The 14,564-nt window shown below is 56.4% G+C and overlaps 1 protein-coding gene across 1 annotated transcript in view; it reads left to right on the top strand.

The window, feature by feature from the left end:
* Positions 1-14,186, top strand: part of NECTIN1 (nectin cell adhesion molecule 1) — a 72,524-nt gene extending 58,338 nt beyond the window's left edge. The window contains exon 6 of the mRNA XM_061146071.1: positions 9,883-14,186. Coding sequence (XP_061002054.1) covers positions 9,883-10,427 — 545 coding nt within the window. The 3' untranslated portion in view covers positions 10,428-14,186. The remainder of the gene's footprint in view (positions 1-9,882) is intronic.
* The last annotated feature ends 378 nt before the right edge of the window (positions 14,187-14,564 follow it).

Below are 14,564 nucleotides of genomic sequence, written 5' to 3'. Positions count from 1 at the left end.
TTGGCCTCATTTTACGTTTCTCTTTCTTCTATGAAGGCTGTGTGTGAAACAGGGTGACCCCTCCTCAATCAGAGCGACCGAGACAGAGTTTCCAGGAGGGAGGGAGGAAGTGCTGTTTACTGCAGTGCTGGGGGTGGTGGGGGCTGGTAAGAGCCTTCTCCTGGATCTGCGACCACACACCTGTGATGCTGGCTTGATAGAGTGGGCTAGAGGGAGGACCGTATCTCCTCTGAGTTCTGTTCCTGCAGTTCAGAAAATCCTCGTGGGCTGGAGGGTGGGGCTTACCTCAAGCAGGGATACAGAGGGGAAGGCCAGGAGTGAGCCCACAGTCATGGTGGTCTGTGTGTGCTGCGAGTGGATTGCTGTTTTCCCTGCATTTTTCTCTGTCAGGGCAGATGGGAGGGAGATTCAGCCTCCTGACCTCTTAGGGCAAAGAGAACACAAGGGCTGGGATGTTCTGGGGGAGACATCACATGGGACGTGAAAGGAGTGTGGGCTTCATTGTCAGACAGCTGCACACAAGCCCTCATCTGTAAAATGGGCATAATATGACATGCCTGGAAGACTTGTTGTCAGAATTTACATTTGTACGCCAAGCACCTAGCACAGACCAGTCTGTCAATAAATGGCCCATGTTCTGTGGTTATTATCTTGGCTCTGTCATTATCATTATTAATGGAAGGATCAAAACAAACTGATAGAGGAGTAAACTGCCATCACAACTTTGCAACCAGGGTGTCTTTAACCTGTACCTGAGCTAGCTGCAGGGTGAGAAAGTGACAGGAAAAAACTCTCAGGACAGGAAGTAACCTGTGAAAGTGTCATGCTGCTGCAGAGCTGGACAGGAAGTGACCTCAGGGAGACCTGAGCCAACCTCAGGGATACAGGGAGTTGGATGGTGGTTACTGGGCTCCAGGCGCAGAGCTTGAGCAAGTTCTGAGGATTCACTGGCTCTGAACCTGTTTCTCAGAAGTAGGAGACCTCATCTAGGGGTACGTAGAAGGCTCAGCTGCTGATAGAACCTCCCAAAGCTGTCCAGGGGCTGTACCTACCTGTCTTTGGGGCTGCTCTGTCACCTCTCTAGCCAGGGGTCAGGAGGAGGGTCACTTGTCACTTGCTCTTTTCTTCAACTCCCTGCCTTTGGCCCTCGGACTGATTAAGGTGGCAGAAGTGCCAGAGGGACACACCGTTTTTAAGGGCATGAGCCCACTCTGTCCCTCCTTGCCTGGCAAAGTAATAAAGCTATTCTTTTCTACTTTACCCCCTCCCCCAAAAAAGAGGTGTCAGAGGTGGAGCCTGAGGAAAGCTGAGACAATCTAGGATTTGGGAGGTTCCCGTAAGTTGGCAAGGGTGGAAAGGCTAGAGTCACACACTTCTTACCCCCTGGAGAAAGTCTGAGCAAAGGAAAGCTCAGTAAGAGCCTCCTGGGGGCATCAGCTCCGGCCCTGGGGCCATGCGGCACAGAAGGGTGAACACTAGTCATAAGGGAACATGCTCCCCTGCGGGGAGGCAGGTCGTGTGAGGGACAGCACAGACTTGGCCTGACTATGTTTGCATATGGGCTCTTCCTGGCTCTGTGTGGCCTTCACCTTGTTGAGCCTCAGCTTCCTGTTCTGTAATATGGAGATCAGCGTATTTATCTTGGGCTTCTTGTGCTCATACCAAGTCCACTTTCCACGTCCCAGCGCACAGCGTGGATGCCCTGCATGGGGTACCTTCCCCCAGCAGAGGACCACTGACACAATCACTGCATCACTGCATCCCCCTCAAGCAGGCAGGCTTTCTGGGGAAATTGCTGACTGGGAAATCAGGGGTAGAGGCCAAGAAACCCCAGAGCAATGACATCTCATTGATCGTATTCCCCAGCATGAGCGGACTGGCCAGAGGCCTCAGAGCCAAATGGTGTGCCCTATCCCAGAGACAGGGCCAGGAAGGAATGTCAGGGCCTCCCTTCTCCCAAAGCCCAGGGAGACACAGGACCACCGTGAAGGCAGGGCTGCTCATCAGAGGGAGTCACCAGGTCCAGGAGCAAGGGGGAAGAAAAGAGGGCAACTTCCCAGGTCCAGACTGGGAACAGAAAGGAAGCAAGGGAAACCAGCATGGAGGTGAGCCATCTCCTAGGGCACGATTGCGCCAATGGCACCCTCTGTGGGATCTATGGTCAGGCCGAGGTGGTCTTCAGGGAAAGGTGGACGAGGCCGGGGTCACACGGGGCTCCAGCTGAAAGAGGCACGCAGCGTGTCCCCTCGTGCTCCCTGAGTACAGAGAAGGATGGGGGTGGTCACCAAACATTCACACGTCGGGGGTGAGACGGGCCTTGTATAAGGGGACTCTGTTGTTGACAACCCAGTTAAGCAGGAGCCAGGGAGATGTGATGCTCGCGGAATCACTGATGGACCCAGGAGCTGTGTGGCTAGCTGTCCCTGAGGGAGGGTCTCTCAGCCACTCAGGAAGACTCAACCAGGTGGCCTGAGCCTTTTCAGAGCTGTTTGTTCTCATACTCAAGGGCAATATCTGTGTAGTCGCTAACCCCACCCGCCTTCATCCCTGTAGACTGGTCTTTGGGGGGAACACAGCCTTGTCCTGTGCTCCAAGCCCCTCTGGTCTGGAGGGAATGCATGAACGAGATGGATAAGTGGAAATTTAATTTTTCATTCTGGCCATCCATCCTGGTAATAGTTCTGCCCTGGGCTCATCTGGAGAGGGAGAGATGAAGAGCAGGGCAGGGAAAGGTGTGCAGCAGGGTATATGCCAAAGACACATGTGTGTGCAGGGTCGCCACATCGCCTGGACAGACCCACTTTATCCCTGACTTCTTGGGGGAGTCCCAGATCCTGGAAAAGGTCGTCTCTGAGTTGTTCCTCCAAGGATGAGTGGTGGGCGGTGATGGGGAAAGTGGGGGTTCCCCGGCAGGGGGAGCATGTGGAAAGACAATGGCTGAGCAAGTGGGCAGGAACAGAGGAGCGGGGCTTCCTCTTTCTTGGCCACGGGGAGCCTCTGAAGGGTGCTCAGCAGAGAAGCAGTGAGATGAGGAGGGTGACCGAGACCAAGCACCTGCAGGGCTGTGTGGATGGCACTTGGGAACCAGTTAGGGGTTGTGTGCACAATGAGGGTTTTTCTAGAGGGAAACCACAGGCCAGGCAGTGGCCGTGCAGCTGAGAGCAGAGGAGACAGCAGAGTTTGCGGGTATGCTTCACGGAGCCCTCAGGGAAGCCCATTTCCCAGGAGCAGTTTCTTGGGTTTGGCCCCATAGCCATAAAACAATGCTGTGAATTCTCCTTCCTCCACCCTCTGCGGGCAATGCTGGGGGCAGAAGGAGCCCAGGGTACGGCCTTGACCAGACTAAAGAGGCCAAAAGAGGCGGCATCGGTCCGGTCCATGGGACAGGGGTGTCATGAGAAGAGTGTCCAGGGCCCTCCCAGGAGCTGGCAGGGAAGCCCCTGGAGTGCAGGGGGTCCCCAATTTCCATTTCCAATGCAGAGCCCACTCAACCATTGGGGTGGGGAGAGGGGGTGAAGGCAACAGGGTCTGCACCTTAGGCTGGGAGTCCTTCCGACCAAGGGTTGGTGGGGCTTGGAGGTCCCTCCGGAGGGGAGGGCTGTGTGAGCCTGTGAGTAGGCGTGTGCCTCTGAGCGTGTAAACGTGCACGGGCAAGCAGGCAAGCGCTGTCTGAGTGCTGAGTGTGCAGAGGGCTGAGGGCCTTCGTGCCCTGCTCCAGGCCACACATGGCAGCCCGCTGGGGAGCCTGTGGGGTGGGCAGCTGCGTCCGCACCCCTGGGAGGACTCAGTTCTCCTCCAGCGCCGCCGCGATGAGGCCCTGCCCGCTGCTCTGAGCCGTGTGCAGCTGCTGCAGCTGCAGGAAAAGGGCTTCCCAGAGCTTGACCTCAGGCCTCCCCACCCCCGCCCCCAGGCCAGCAGCGCTGCGTGCTGGGAGGTGTAGTTCTCACAGCCTCCCCGGCCCAGGCTTCTGGGGCCCGCGCTCTGCCTGCCTGCCTGCCTGCCTGCCTTCCTGAAGAAGCAGTGGGTGTTGAGAAGCCCAGACATTCTGTTTGACCCCAAACCTCCTCTGAATCCTAGAACCATACAGTAAACCCTAACCCTCACTCCACCTCCAAGCCATCCAAGGCCCCCACATACCAGCCCACCCACCTCAGTCAGGAAACCCCTAGCCCCAAGGAAATGTGGATCCCCCACTGCCCCAGGGGTCCCAGCCAGCCTGTGATCCCAGAGGGGAGGCTGCCGGCCTTCAGCAATGGGGCCCGGCTGCCCCTTTGTTAGCGGAAGTGAGGGGAGCCGGCAGGCCCCCACCAGGAAGTGCACAAGACCCCCACGGCCCAACTCTTCTCTCCCGCCAGCTGCGGCCTTTGAGGCTCTGCTCCTGGCACGAAGACAGGAGCTACTGGCTGAATGTGACAGCTGGAGGGGTGGAAGGGGAGGGCTCTCCATTCCACGCCAGACAGCCACCTCTGCTTACAAATGAGTTAGGTCCCCCCATCCACTCCTTCCACACCCTCACTCAGCATCTTCACGTCGAAGCCTGCAAGACTGGAAGGGCATCCTAACCAGTCCTCTGCCTCTAGGCAGGCTGACCCTCAGTTTGGCAAAATAGCCAAGGTTCCCTTTGGTCCCAGAAATCTCCAGGGAAGAATAAGCTGGCTTAGGACTTAGGGCATGCTTGCATATATGCACTCAAGCATGCTAAGTCGCCTCAGTCATGTCCGACTTTCTGTGACTCTATGGACTGTAGCCCTCCAGGCTCTTCTATCCATGGAATTCTCCAGGCAAGAAGTAGGACTTAGGGCAGGGGGAATTATATGAAGGCTCTAGAGGGGAAAGAGACCTAGAGACTCACCTCTAAGACATGACCTTGCCTTTGTAGTATTCACTCACCAAATGTTCTTGAACTCTGACCATGTGCCAAGCAGCCTATGTGCCTCAGGGTACATCGGTGAGCCAAAGCCACCGTCCCCGTGGAGTTTATGCTTTAGCTTAAGGAGGACTGACAACAAATAACAGATAAAATACATTTGAAAAATTATGTGGTCATTTTGAAGGTGATATGGAAAAATGAAAAAAGCAGGGTAAGACATTCACAGTGCTAGGGGCAGGCTGTGATTTGCAATAAGTTAGGGAAGGTCTCTGTGAGAGGTGACCTCGATGAGAAGGAGGCAAGGGAGCGAGCCTCGGACCTCTGGGGCAGGAGCCTTCCAGGGTACAGAGCTGCCAGTGCAAAGGCCCTGAGGAAGCTGGGAGTGGAGCGAGCTGGGAGGAAAGCAAGAGATGAAGGCAGAGGCACAGATCATGGAGAGTGTCTTCAGCTCTTAGAGTTAATGGCCTCTCTGTGGTTGCTGTGTTGAGAATAGTCTATAGAGGAAAGGGAATCGGGGAAGCCGGTTAGGCAGCTATTGCAATAATCCAGGTGAAAGATGACAGTGGCTGGGATCAGGGTAGTAGTGATGGAGAAGGTGAGAAGAGGTCAGGTTCAAGATTTACTTTGAATTTGGATTTACAGCTAATTTGGGACACCAGCCACTCATGAAATGGGTAATACAGTCAACTTTACCATACCATGACGAGTAGGCCCTCCAAAATTCAATGTAGTCAAGTGAAAAGTAGGAGGGATTTGCTTTTCTTGGGTTTCTGTTTCTATAGAAAGCATAAAAGTAAATACAGTGGAACTAATGTTGTACACAACTGTAACACATTGAATTGTCAGTCCCCAATTATCATGATGCTGCCACCTCCTCCACCCCCTTCTCTATTCCTGCAGAAGAGAAGAATTTTAGCCTCTTGAAAACTGGCAGAAGGACCAGAGCCAATCGTGGTAGATCCTAATTTGCATTTATTGCAGGTTGTTCTATCAGGCTTTACTGTAATATGTTAGTATATGATTAACAAAATGGAATGAGCTATTGTTTATACCAGAATGAGAGCTACAGACCACTGGTACATAAAAATTCTGAAGAAAAAAGAGAAGTGTGAGCTGGAGATGAGAAAGCAAAACAAAGAAGAGACAGAAGCACTAAAATAGGCAGAAGGGGATGAGGCAGGGCAATTCCTGGCAGGGGAATCAGCAAGAACAAGATCAGCAGTAAAGAATCAACGTGGACAGCAAGTTGGCCAGACCCAAGATGAAGTCGTGTGATGGAAGTGTTGAAAACCAGACTGGCGTGACTCAACAGGCAATGGGGAAGTCATTGTGAGTCTTTGAGAAAGGGAGTGATGGTGTCTACACAGTGAAAATTAACCTGGTGACTATGGATGGAGTGACTAAAGGGGAGCAGAGACCAAATGAAGGTGGGAGATTCAAGGATCTGCTATAACAATAAAACATGGTGTCAAGAGAGAAGCTGTTCAATAGGAAGAGTCAACAAGATTTGATGGCAGATTTTGACCCAAGAGATGCTGAAGGAGTAGTCAAAGGTCAATGAAATTCCAAGCCATAAGAGTAGACAGATGGTGGTGGAGTTGTGGTGTTGAGTGGAGGGGGTTTGAGGAAAGATGGTGGACACGTTGCAGGAGGATGGGGGTGGAGAGGATTCCAAAGGAGGATGTGCTAAACAGAAGAACGTTCAAAGCATGTCCCCAAATACTTGTCTTGTGAATGGTCCTTGAGTCAGGAAGGGTGGGGTTTGTGTTCCAGTAGGCTAGGAAGCACTGCATGTTCCTCTTACAGTTCACAGTGTGCATGAGAAGATGGGCTCTGATGCTTTGTCTGCAGCGACATCTCCCAAAGCATTTGACCCAGTATTTTTGCCAACCATCTGAGCCGATGGCTCAAGGTTCCATGGCCATGGCTGGGGAACTGTGGTCTGTGAGGCCTTTGCAGTTAAAGCCTCAGAGTTGTGGGGAGAGCTAGCTACCCAAGATGATTTGGAGAGCCAGCAGGATCGAGGTAACTCATGACCCTGAGGCCAGGTCTTCCCCGAGGACAGAGAGCAGGGGGTAAGGTCCGAGGATGGAGCCCCCAGCCAGGCTCCTGGAGCAGAGAGAAGGCCCCACAGTACAGTCTGCACACAGAATGCTCCAAACAGAAAGTCAAGGATTCCTTATATTTATCGGAAGGCAAGGGAAACATGTCAGAAAGGAAGGGTAGGTCTCTCTACCTGATGCCTTCCTTATTCTGCTGGCCTCTCCAAGTCCTCATCGTCTTTCAAGGCTTGGCCTCAGTCTTCTCTTCTCCAAGAAGCCTTTCCAAGTGCCAGGCTACAATGCTGTCTTGCCCTGCACTCCTGAAGCCCCTAACCACCAGCGCCCTTGATGTCTGCATGCTGCTTTGCCTAAGAGTGTCATTTGGTTCCTCAGCTGGGTCCTGAGTTCTTTGTTTCCTGTGACTAGTGAAATAAATAAGATGGTCGGTACGTGTTTGCTGAGTGGATGGGTGAGTCAATGGGTGGGTGGAGCGATGATGAGGCAGGTGGCAAGAGGCGAGAGCACGCAGGTATGGGGTAAGAACTGAAGGGGGAGCTGGCAGGTTGAAAGTACAGAGGCGGTCAGGTTCCTGCCAGCTGCCTCTCGGGCATTTCTTGTGGCGGCAGCTCCCACCTCACAGGGAGCAGGTGTGCAGCCCTTGTCAAGGCGGTAGACAGATGGGACCTGGAGAACCAGGAGAAGACGCTTGAGCTTCAGGGAGATTGTTCTGGAAGTGGGCGGTGAGGACAGATATTCCGTAAACATTTATTGGGCAGCCACTCAGTGACCTGCAATGAGGACACAGTGACAGGTGGGATGCTGAGTCTTCGGTGGATGCACTTCTTTCTACCAACTCCCCCCTGCGAGAGGCCAGGCGCAGGAGCCTCTGGGTGGCTCTGAAACCATCGAGTGGCATTTCGGGGGCTCTGAAGTGTCCCGGTACTATAGGTCTCAGTGCAGCAAGAAATCAGCGAGAAGCAAAGTGATAGATAAGTGATTTATTAGAATAGGATGCTTGTGAGGCTTACAAGCAGGTGGGTGAGGGGGTGCCACACCCCAAGAAGTTACTGAGCTACAGTTTTATAATCCAAAAAAATAAATAAGTAAGTGGGAAGGGAGAGAAGACGTCTTTGTCATTCTTAAGTAGACGTCATGCTTCCATCATCAGCTCCTCCTCCAGGTTGAGCAGGGAAGTTTCCTTGTCCCTACATGGTCAAGCTAGGTCCACCAATTGCTGTTTTTTATGTGTGCAGAGACCCTGTCCTAGGGATCATTAATTTACTGAGTTCACTGGTCAGGATGTGGGTCTCGTGTCACCATTGTTTTATTGCCTGGGGGCAGGTCTTATGCTTCTGTCACGGGGTTTTTTTGCTAAACAAGCCTGCTTGGTTTTGTGGTTAAGCAAACTTGCTCTCTTGAGTAATCATTAGCTTACAGGGGTCTCCCACATTTTTTTCTACTTACAATCCCCTAGTGGGATCAACTACTTAATCACCCACTTTGCTTTGTCTTTACTGAGGCAAACGGACCCCTTCCTTTGGTCCCCATGTTCTCACTGGCCCTTGTAGCATGAGCTCCTGGACAGCCCTTCATCTTCTCTTCTAAAATCCTGCCCGGCTCCCGCCCGCTGCAGACAGCACACCACACACTCACACCCCAGACCAGCTCCACTTCTGGGAGGAGGGACTGGCCTCCTAGGAGGAACAGAATTCCCACGGAGTGAGTGATGCTGAATCAGGGAGTGAGCTGGCAGGAACCGATTCCCAGAGGCCAAAACATGGGCCCACATCGACCCTCTCCCTTGGCCGGAAGAGAGGAGGGCTGAGAGCAGCCAGGGTCAGCCGCCCAGGCCTGCCCCAGACCTGCCCCAGACCTGCCCACCGGCTCCTCCTGTCCAAGGCCAGCTGCGGTCTCCAGCGCCACCCTGTGGTGGTGCTGGGCACCGCCTCCCTCAGCCTCACCTGGGGACCCCTTCGGCTTCTGGCCTGGCCCCAGGGGCACCCACCCGGCCTTCCCTTCCCACCCACCCTCTTCCTTTCTCTTCTCACTTTTTCTGCCTTCTAGTTTCTCCTCCATCCTAAGCATGCACATGGTTGTACACACACGTTCATCACAGCAGCACAGGTATGTGGGCTGGTGTGACAGCTAGGGCGTGTGCCTGCACACGTGCTCCCCTGTGTATACTTGTCATCTTTGCTACTCACGTGCTCTCACGCCCCCTTTCTGCACGGTCATGCTGAGTGTCTCCTGCTCGTAGCCCGCGTTGGCTACACCCCCGGCCCCCACCTTGCCCTGCAGGGTCAGACCTCAGCCAAGAACCACAGCCCAGGTTTCTGGCACACACAGGGCATCTACAGGGCCAGCACTGGGGCGCCCGTCCTCCTCTCTGTACCCTGGGAGCAGATGAAGTCAGGCGTGGGGCACCCCATCTGCTCCAGGCTCGGCGTCTCAGAAGCCAAGGTGTGGTCCTCAGTGACCAGCAGGTGCCAGGCAGAGGGGCAGTGGTGACCTTCGCACAGGCTTTCCGTGCAAGAGAACCAACGATGTGTCATTGGCTGGTGGCCTCGGGAAAATTACTTAACCTCTGTAAGCCCTGTCTCGTCGTGTGCCAGATGGAAATGAATAGCATACTACTTTACGGGGTGTCAGGAACACTGGATGTCATGCAACTGGTGTGGACACTGGGTCGTGGCTGGGCTGGCTCCACGTTCAAGGAGAAAGTCAGTGTGGGGGCTCTGGGGCCACGGGACTGTCTCTTCTCTGTCTTCTCCAGCTCCAGCGCAGCTCGCCGGTCTCCTGGATGGGGAGGGGGGTGCAGGGGGCGCCTCTGGAACAAGAGCTGGCCTTGGGCTCACTTCCTGCCTTCGCCTCCCCGTCTCCCTCTCTCCTTCCTTCCCTGCCACCCCTGCTGACTCCGCCCGCCGGAGCAGACACTGACACTGTCCCCCTCCTTCTCTTTTCCTCACCCAGAGTTCCCCTACACCCCGTCTCCTCCCGAACACGGGCGGCGCGCCGGGCCCGTGCCCACGGCCATCATTGGGGGCGTGGTGGGCAGCATCCTGCTGGTGTTGATTGTGGTCGGCGGGATCGTGGTGGCCCTGCGCCGGCGCCGGCACACCTTCAAGGGCGACTATAGCACCAAGAAGCACGTGTACGGCAACGGCTACAGCAAGGCGGGCATCCCCCAGCACCACCCGCCCATGGCCCAGAACCTGCAGTACCCGGAGGACTCGGACGACGACAAGAAAGCCGGCCCCCTGGGCGGGAGCAGCTACGAGGAGGAAGAGGAGGAGGAGGGTGGAGGGGGCGAGCGCAAGGTGGGCGGCCCCCACCCCAAGTACGACGAGGACGCCAAGCGGCCCTACTTCACGGTGGACGAGGCTGAGGCCCGTCAGGATGGCTACGGGGACCGGACTCTGGGCTACCAATACGACCCCGAGCAGCTGGACTTGGCTGAGAACATGGTCTCTCAGAACGACGGGTCTTTCATTTCCAAGAAGGAGTGGTACGTGTAGACCCCCGCCCAGAGCCTCCGTCCCAGCCCCCACCCGCACGCCCCCTGCCCGCCCCCACCGCCCACTCCTCCAGGAGCTCGCCAGAGACTCACGCAGCTGCCCGGGGAACCCGGGAGCCCAGGGCACACGACCTGGCTTGGTTTTGATTTCCTCCCTGCCCCTGGCCCTGCCCCATGGTGTCGTGTTCACTGTGGCTTCGGTGTTGCTGTACCTTTCCTTCCCAACACCCCCCCCTGCCGCCCTCTGCAGGGAGCCCTGTTCTCGTCTTGTGTACCTGGGCATCCCTCCAGGGTTTGGGGAGCCAGCCCTCCCCTGCCCCCAACACTGGAATTTGTTCGTGTCCTTCCCCTTGCTGGTGGACGGCTGAAGGGGCTCCAAGAGGAAGAGCCCCCTCCCCTGGACCCGAGATGCTGCTCGTTTTTCCCTGGGAGAGGGAACCCAGCAACCTCCCCATCCCACCACGAGCTGACACAGTGGGTGTTTGGACCCCTGGTCTAGGCAGCCATGGCACGCAAGAGGTAGGGGGTGGGGGCAGCTTTTCCAAAGCACGCAGGGCTGTCTTTGTTCGTTACCTGAATCAAGTTGAGGTCTCTACCTGGAGCCTTGGGCAGTGTGTTTTCCTGAAGGCTGGTTTTCCTTTTTTTTCCCTCATCGGCCTCCCGAGAGTTAAGTTGGCACAGCTCCGGTGGTTCCTGTTCGCCCATCTGCACCCCACATAGCAGGACTGCAGGTCACTCTGGCCCACACTTCCCATACACCTCTACCAACACATACCCACACCTACATGCACACACATGTTGTTCGTGTCTCCCCCTATGCTCCCCCTGGGGTCACATGCCTTACCCAGGCTGGACACTGCCCAAGGCCCGCCTCTCTGCCCCACCTCTCCCCTTCCTTCCAGCGGAGGATGGGGGCAGGTGGCCTTCAGAAGCTTCCAGGGAGAGCTGAGACAAGCCCCCCAGGTGCCTCCACCCTGGCATCTCAGGCCTGCTCTTAACCGCATGGAAATTTCTTGAATTTCTCCCTGCCTGTCAAGTGCAAGCAACTCTTGGTTCTCTTGGGAGTCAGAGCTGGGATCCCAGAAAGGAGTGATCCCCGAGAGTGGAGGCATATCCACGCGGAGGGCACTAGAGGAGGCAGCGAGCACTGTAGGAGCTCCGCGATCGCAGGCTGATGAGACTGTAGGGTGCAGGGAGCTCCTCGCCCATGAGAAGGCCGGTGTAGCGGCCCTGGACCTGCCAGACAGCGTGAGGGGAGGCGGGGGTCAAGGATCCTGAGTCAGCCGTTCCTGCTCACCACCCGCCCGGTCCTGCTCAGCTCTCCCTGGTCCCCACCGGGTGCGGTGGGTGGCAGGGGAACCCTGGAGATGCTTTCCCTTTGAGTTGTAGATTCCCTTCTTGAATGGGGCTCTGGGTTCCTGTCAATCACCCAAGACCGATGGTCTTCCTGGAGGAAGGCCCCTTCCGGCCCCCCTCTCTGTTCCCCCAGCTCAAAGTGCCTCAGTTCCTCCATCTGCCCAGCCCGTCCCCCCCAGCACTCTGGATGGGAGAGACCCTGGGATGGGAGAGGCAGGTTTGTGTCTGCCCGCAAGGATTCTGGTGAACTCAGCCCAGGGTGCAGAGGCTCTGTGGGATGGCAAGTGTTGGGGGGAGGGAGGCAGACCACTCTGTGCCCCACGGGCACCAACCTACCCTTGCCATAGGCTTCCCAAGGGAGCCCCCAGCCCCCTGTCCTCCTCCTCCCCTCCCTGGTGCTGCTATTGAACCCCTAGCCAGCTCCATCTCTGCCCTGGCAACCCTGGACCCACCAGCTGGGTCACCCTTCTCGCCCAGCCCCCACTGCCCTTGCCCCAGCCCAGTCCGCCCAGTAGCCACGTAGCAGAAGTCTGAAGCCATGCCAGCCCTGGGGCGGTGCTCCCTTCTCTTGGCATTGGGGGTACTGGATGGGGTGGAGTTGGGAGAAAATTCTGGGGTCTTTCTAGTCACAGGGCAGAGAGGGTAGAGGAGCTGGGCTGCGTTTCCCAGCAGTATTAGTGTCCCCTCACCCCAGGGCAGAGGAGCTTTTCCATGTTACATCACTGCCCCGTCCCGCCTCATACCACTCTGGCCCCTCTGCTTGGCCTCCTTGCCCCCTAGCAGGAGGAAATCCCAGGGGCCTGCCTGATAGAGGCATTCTCCACCCCCTTGAAATCATAAGACCGAAAGGACTCCTCTTGTGTCTCCCTTATCCTGCACTGCCACTCTCTCTTCCTCTTTCTGTGATGGACTTAGGAGGCCCCCAGGCCTAGCCAAAGCACTGAGTCCCGCTTAAGGCACCTCCCAGCCCTCCCCTCCAGCAAAGCACAAATTTGGGGGTCCGTGCCACATGTATGGGCCATGTGGGAGGCTCCAGACTTGCCAGAGGCCCAGCAGCAGCATGCCCAGCCGGGGTGCCGCTACCTGGGGCCGAGAGCGGGCATGAGGCCAGGGTCTCATGGGGTCAGCACTTGGGCCTGCAGAGATGCGGTTTGTGTGCCCTAAGTTTGTGGGGAGGTGGGTACTACTGCTGGGCCCGCAGGCAGCTGGCATGGGTAGTCGGGGAGGGGGTCTGGCCCAGCAGAGACCAGGACGTCTTGCTTCTCCTCCATGCCCCCAGCATGAACTGAGCTTCTGCCTTTTGCTGGAAATGAAATAAACTTGGTCTTCATTGTGCCAAGGCCTCCCCACTTGTCATCCTGCCTCTTGTGACCCTCATGGTCCTTGCCCACCCCCTCCCCCACTCCACCGATAACCCCCCTTTCCTTAAGATTTTGATATTGTTCTAATGTGTAACAACCCTCCGAGTCCCTTTTGATCAGAAGGATCTGAAGAGCAGCAGCACAGAATCAGGGAACGCAGGCATGCACGTGCAGCCACGTCAGGCCTGGTCCACGCGTGCACGAGTTTGCACAGGTGCCCGGCACACACAAGGGAGCTCACCCCCAACCCCACAGATACACCAGGGGGCTGGTCTGGCCCTGCTGAAAGCCCTTCAGGAAAAACGGATGTCCCAGCGCTCGGGCCATAAGACTCACCCGGGCCCTGTCTCCCAGGCACGTGCCCCCCACCCTGCCTCCCGCACCCACCAACCCCCGCCATGTGCCCGAGTCACTGGTGCAATAAATTTTCTGCCATCCTCCCGAGCAGAGGAATTGGGGATCGAGTGAGGTGATGTGGGCAGCTCGCCTGGAAGGAGGGGAGGGCTGCCAGGCCTCCTGGGGGCCACACAGAGACCTTCTAGGCCGACTGCCCCCAGGAGCCTGCAGGTGGGCCCCCCAGGCCCCAAGCCCACGGGGAGATGTGCCAGGGGTCCCTGTGCCGAGAGGCACTTCCGGGACCTCGTTGTTGCTGCTGCTGCCGCTGCCACCCCCCCAATTGTGAGGCCAGAGGAGCCCCCATCCCACCGGTGCTGCTGCTCTTCCGACTCCTGCTGTGAGGAATGGGATTCTTGGCCAGGAAAACAAAAGTGGTTTTCTTTTTTTTTTTTTTTTTTGTATAAATGGAAAGAAAATCCAGGAGAAGCTGCCCCCTCCCCTCCCTCCAAAGTGTGATGCACTACCTTCGCTTCAATTTCTTAGTCACTGTTTTCGTCTTTGGTCCAGGGACCGCCCAGCAGATTCTCCTGGTTCTAACCCAGGGGGTGTTTGCGTCACCCCCTTTTACTTGTATAAGAAAAAAAAAAATGATGGGTTGAAAAATGTACTGAGGAAAAAAATGTACTTTTTTATAAATAAAGTCTTTAAAACAACCCTGGTTGCCTCGCGTCACTCAGGAGCTGGGCCCTTCCCCACGGCTGTTGTGGGGGGAGGGCAGGGTACAGCTGGGTTGAGGCTGGAGCCCCAGAGCAAGGAAGGCAGCCCCCACCCCATGCCCCAGGTCCTGTGGTTCTGGGACAGTGACTCGTACCCTGAAGGACCCCCTACACAGGCCAGAGGAGCCCCAAGAGCGAACATGCGAGTCCCGCCTGGGTCCTCACCGCAGCTCACAGGCTGCTGCTGAACCATCTTGCACGCAAGTGGCCCGCAGCCTCGGGACAGCTTGGCTGTTGAGGCATGCATGAGCACTGAGGACCTGCAGGTTGAGAGACTGGGGAGACCAACCGTGCAGAGAGAGGGGCCTG

This window comes from Dama dama, chromosome 1 (assembly GCF_033118175.1).
Source record: "Dama dama isolate Ldn47 chromosome 1, ASM3311817v1, whole genome shotgun sequence".
Taxonomy (NCBI): Eukaryota; Metazoa; Chordata; class Mammalia; order Artiodactyla; family Cervidae; genus Dama; species Dama dama.
This window is presented reverse-complemented; position numbering and strand designations above follow the sequence as displayed.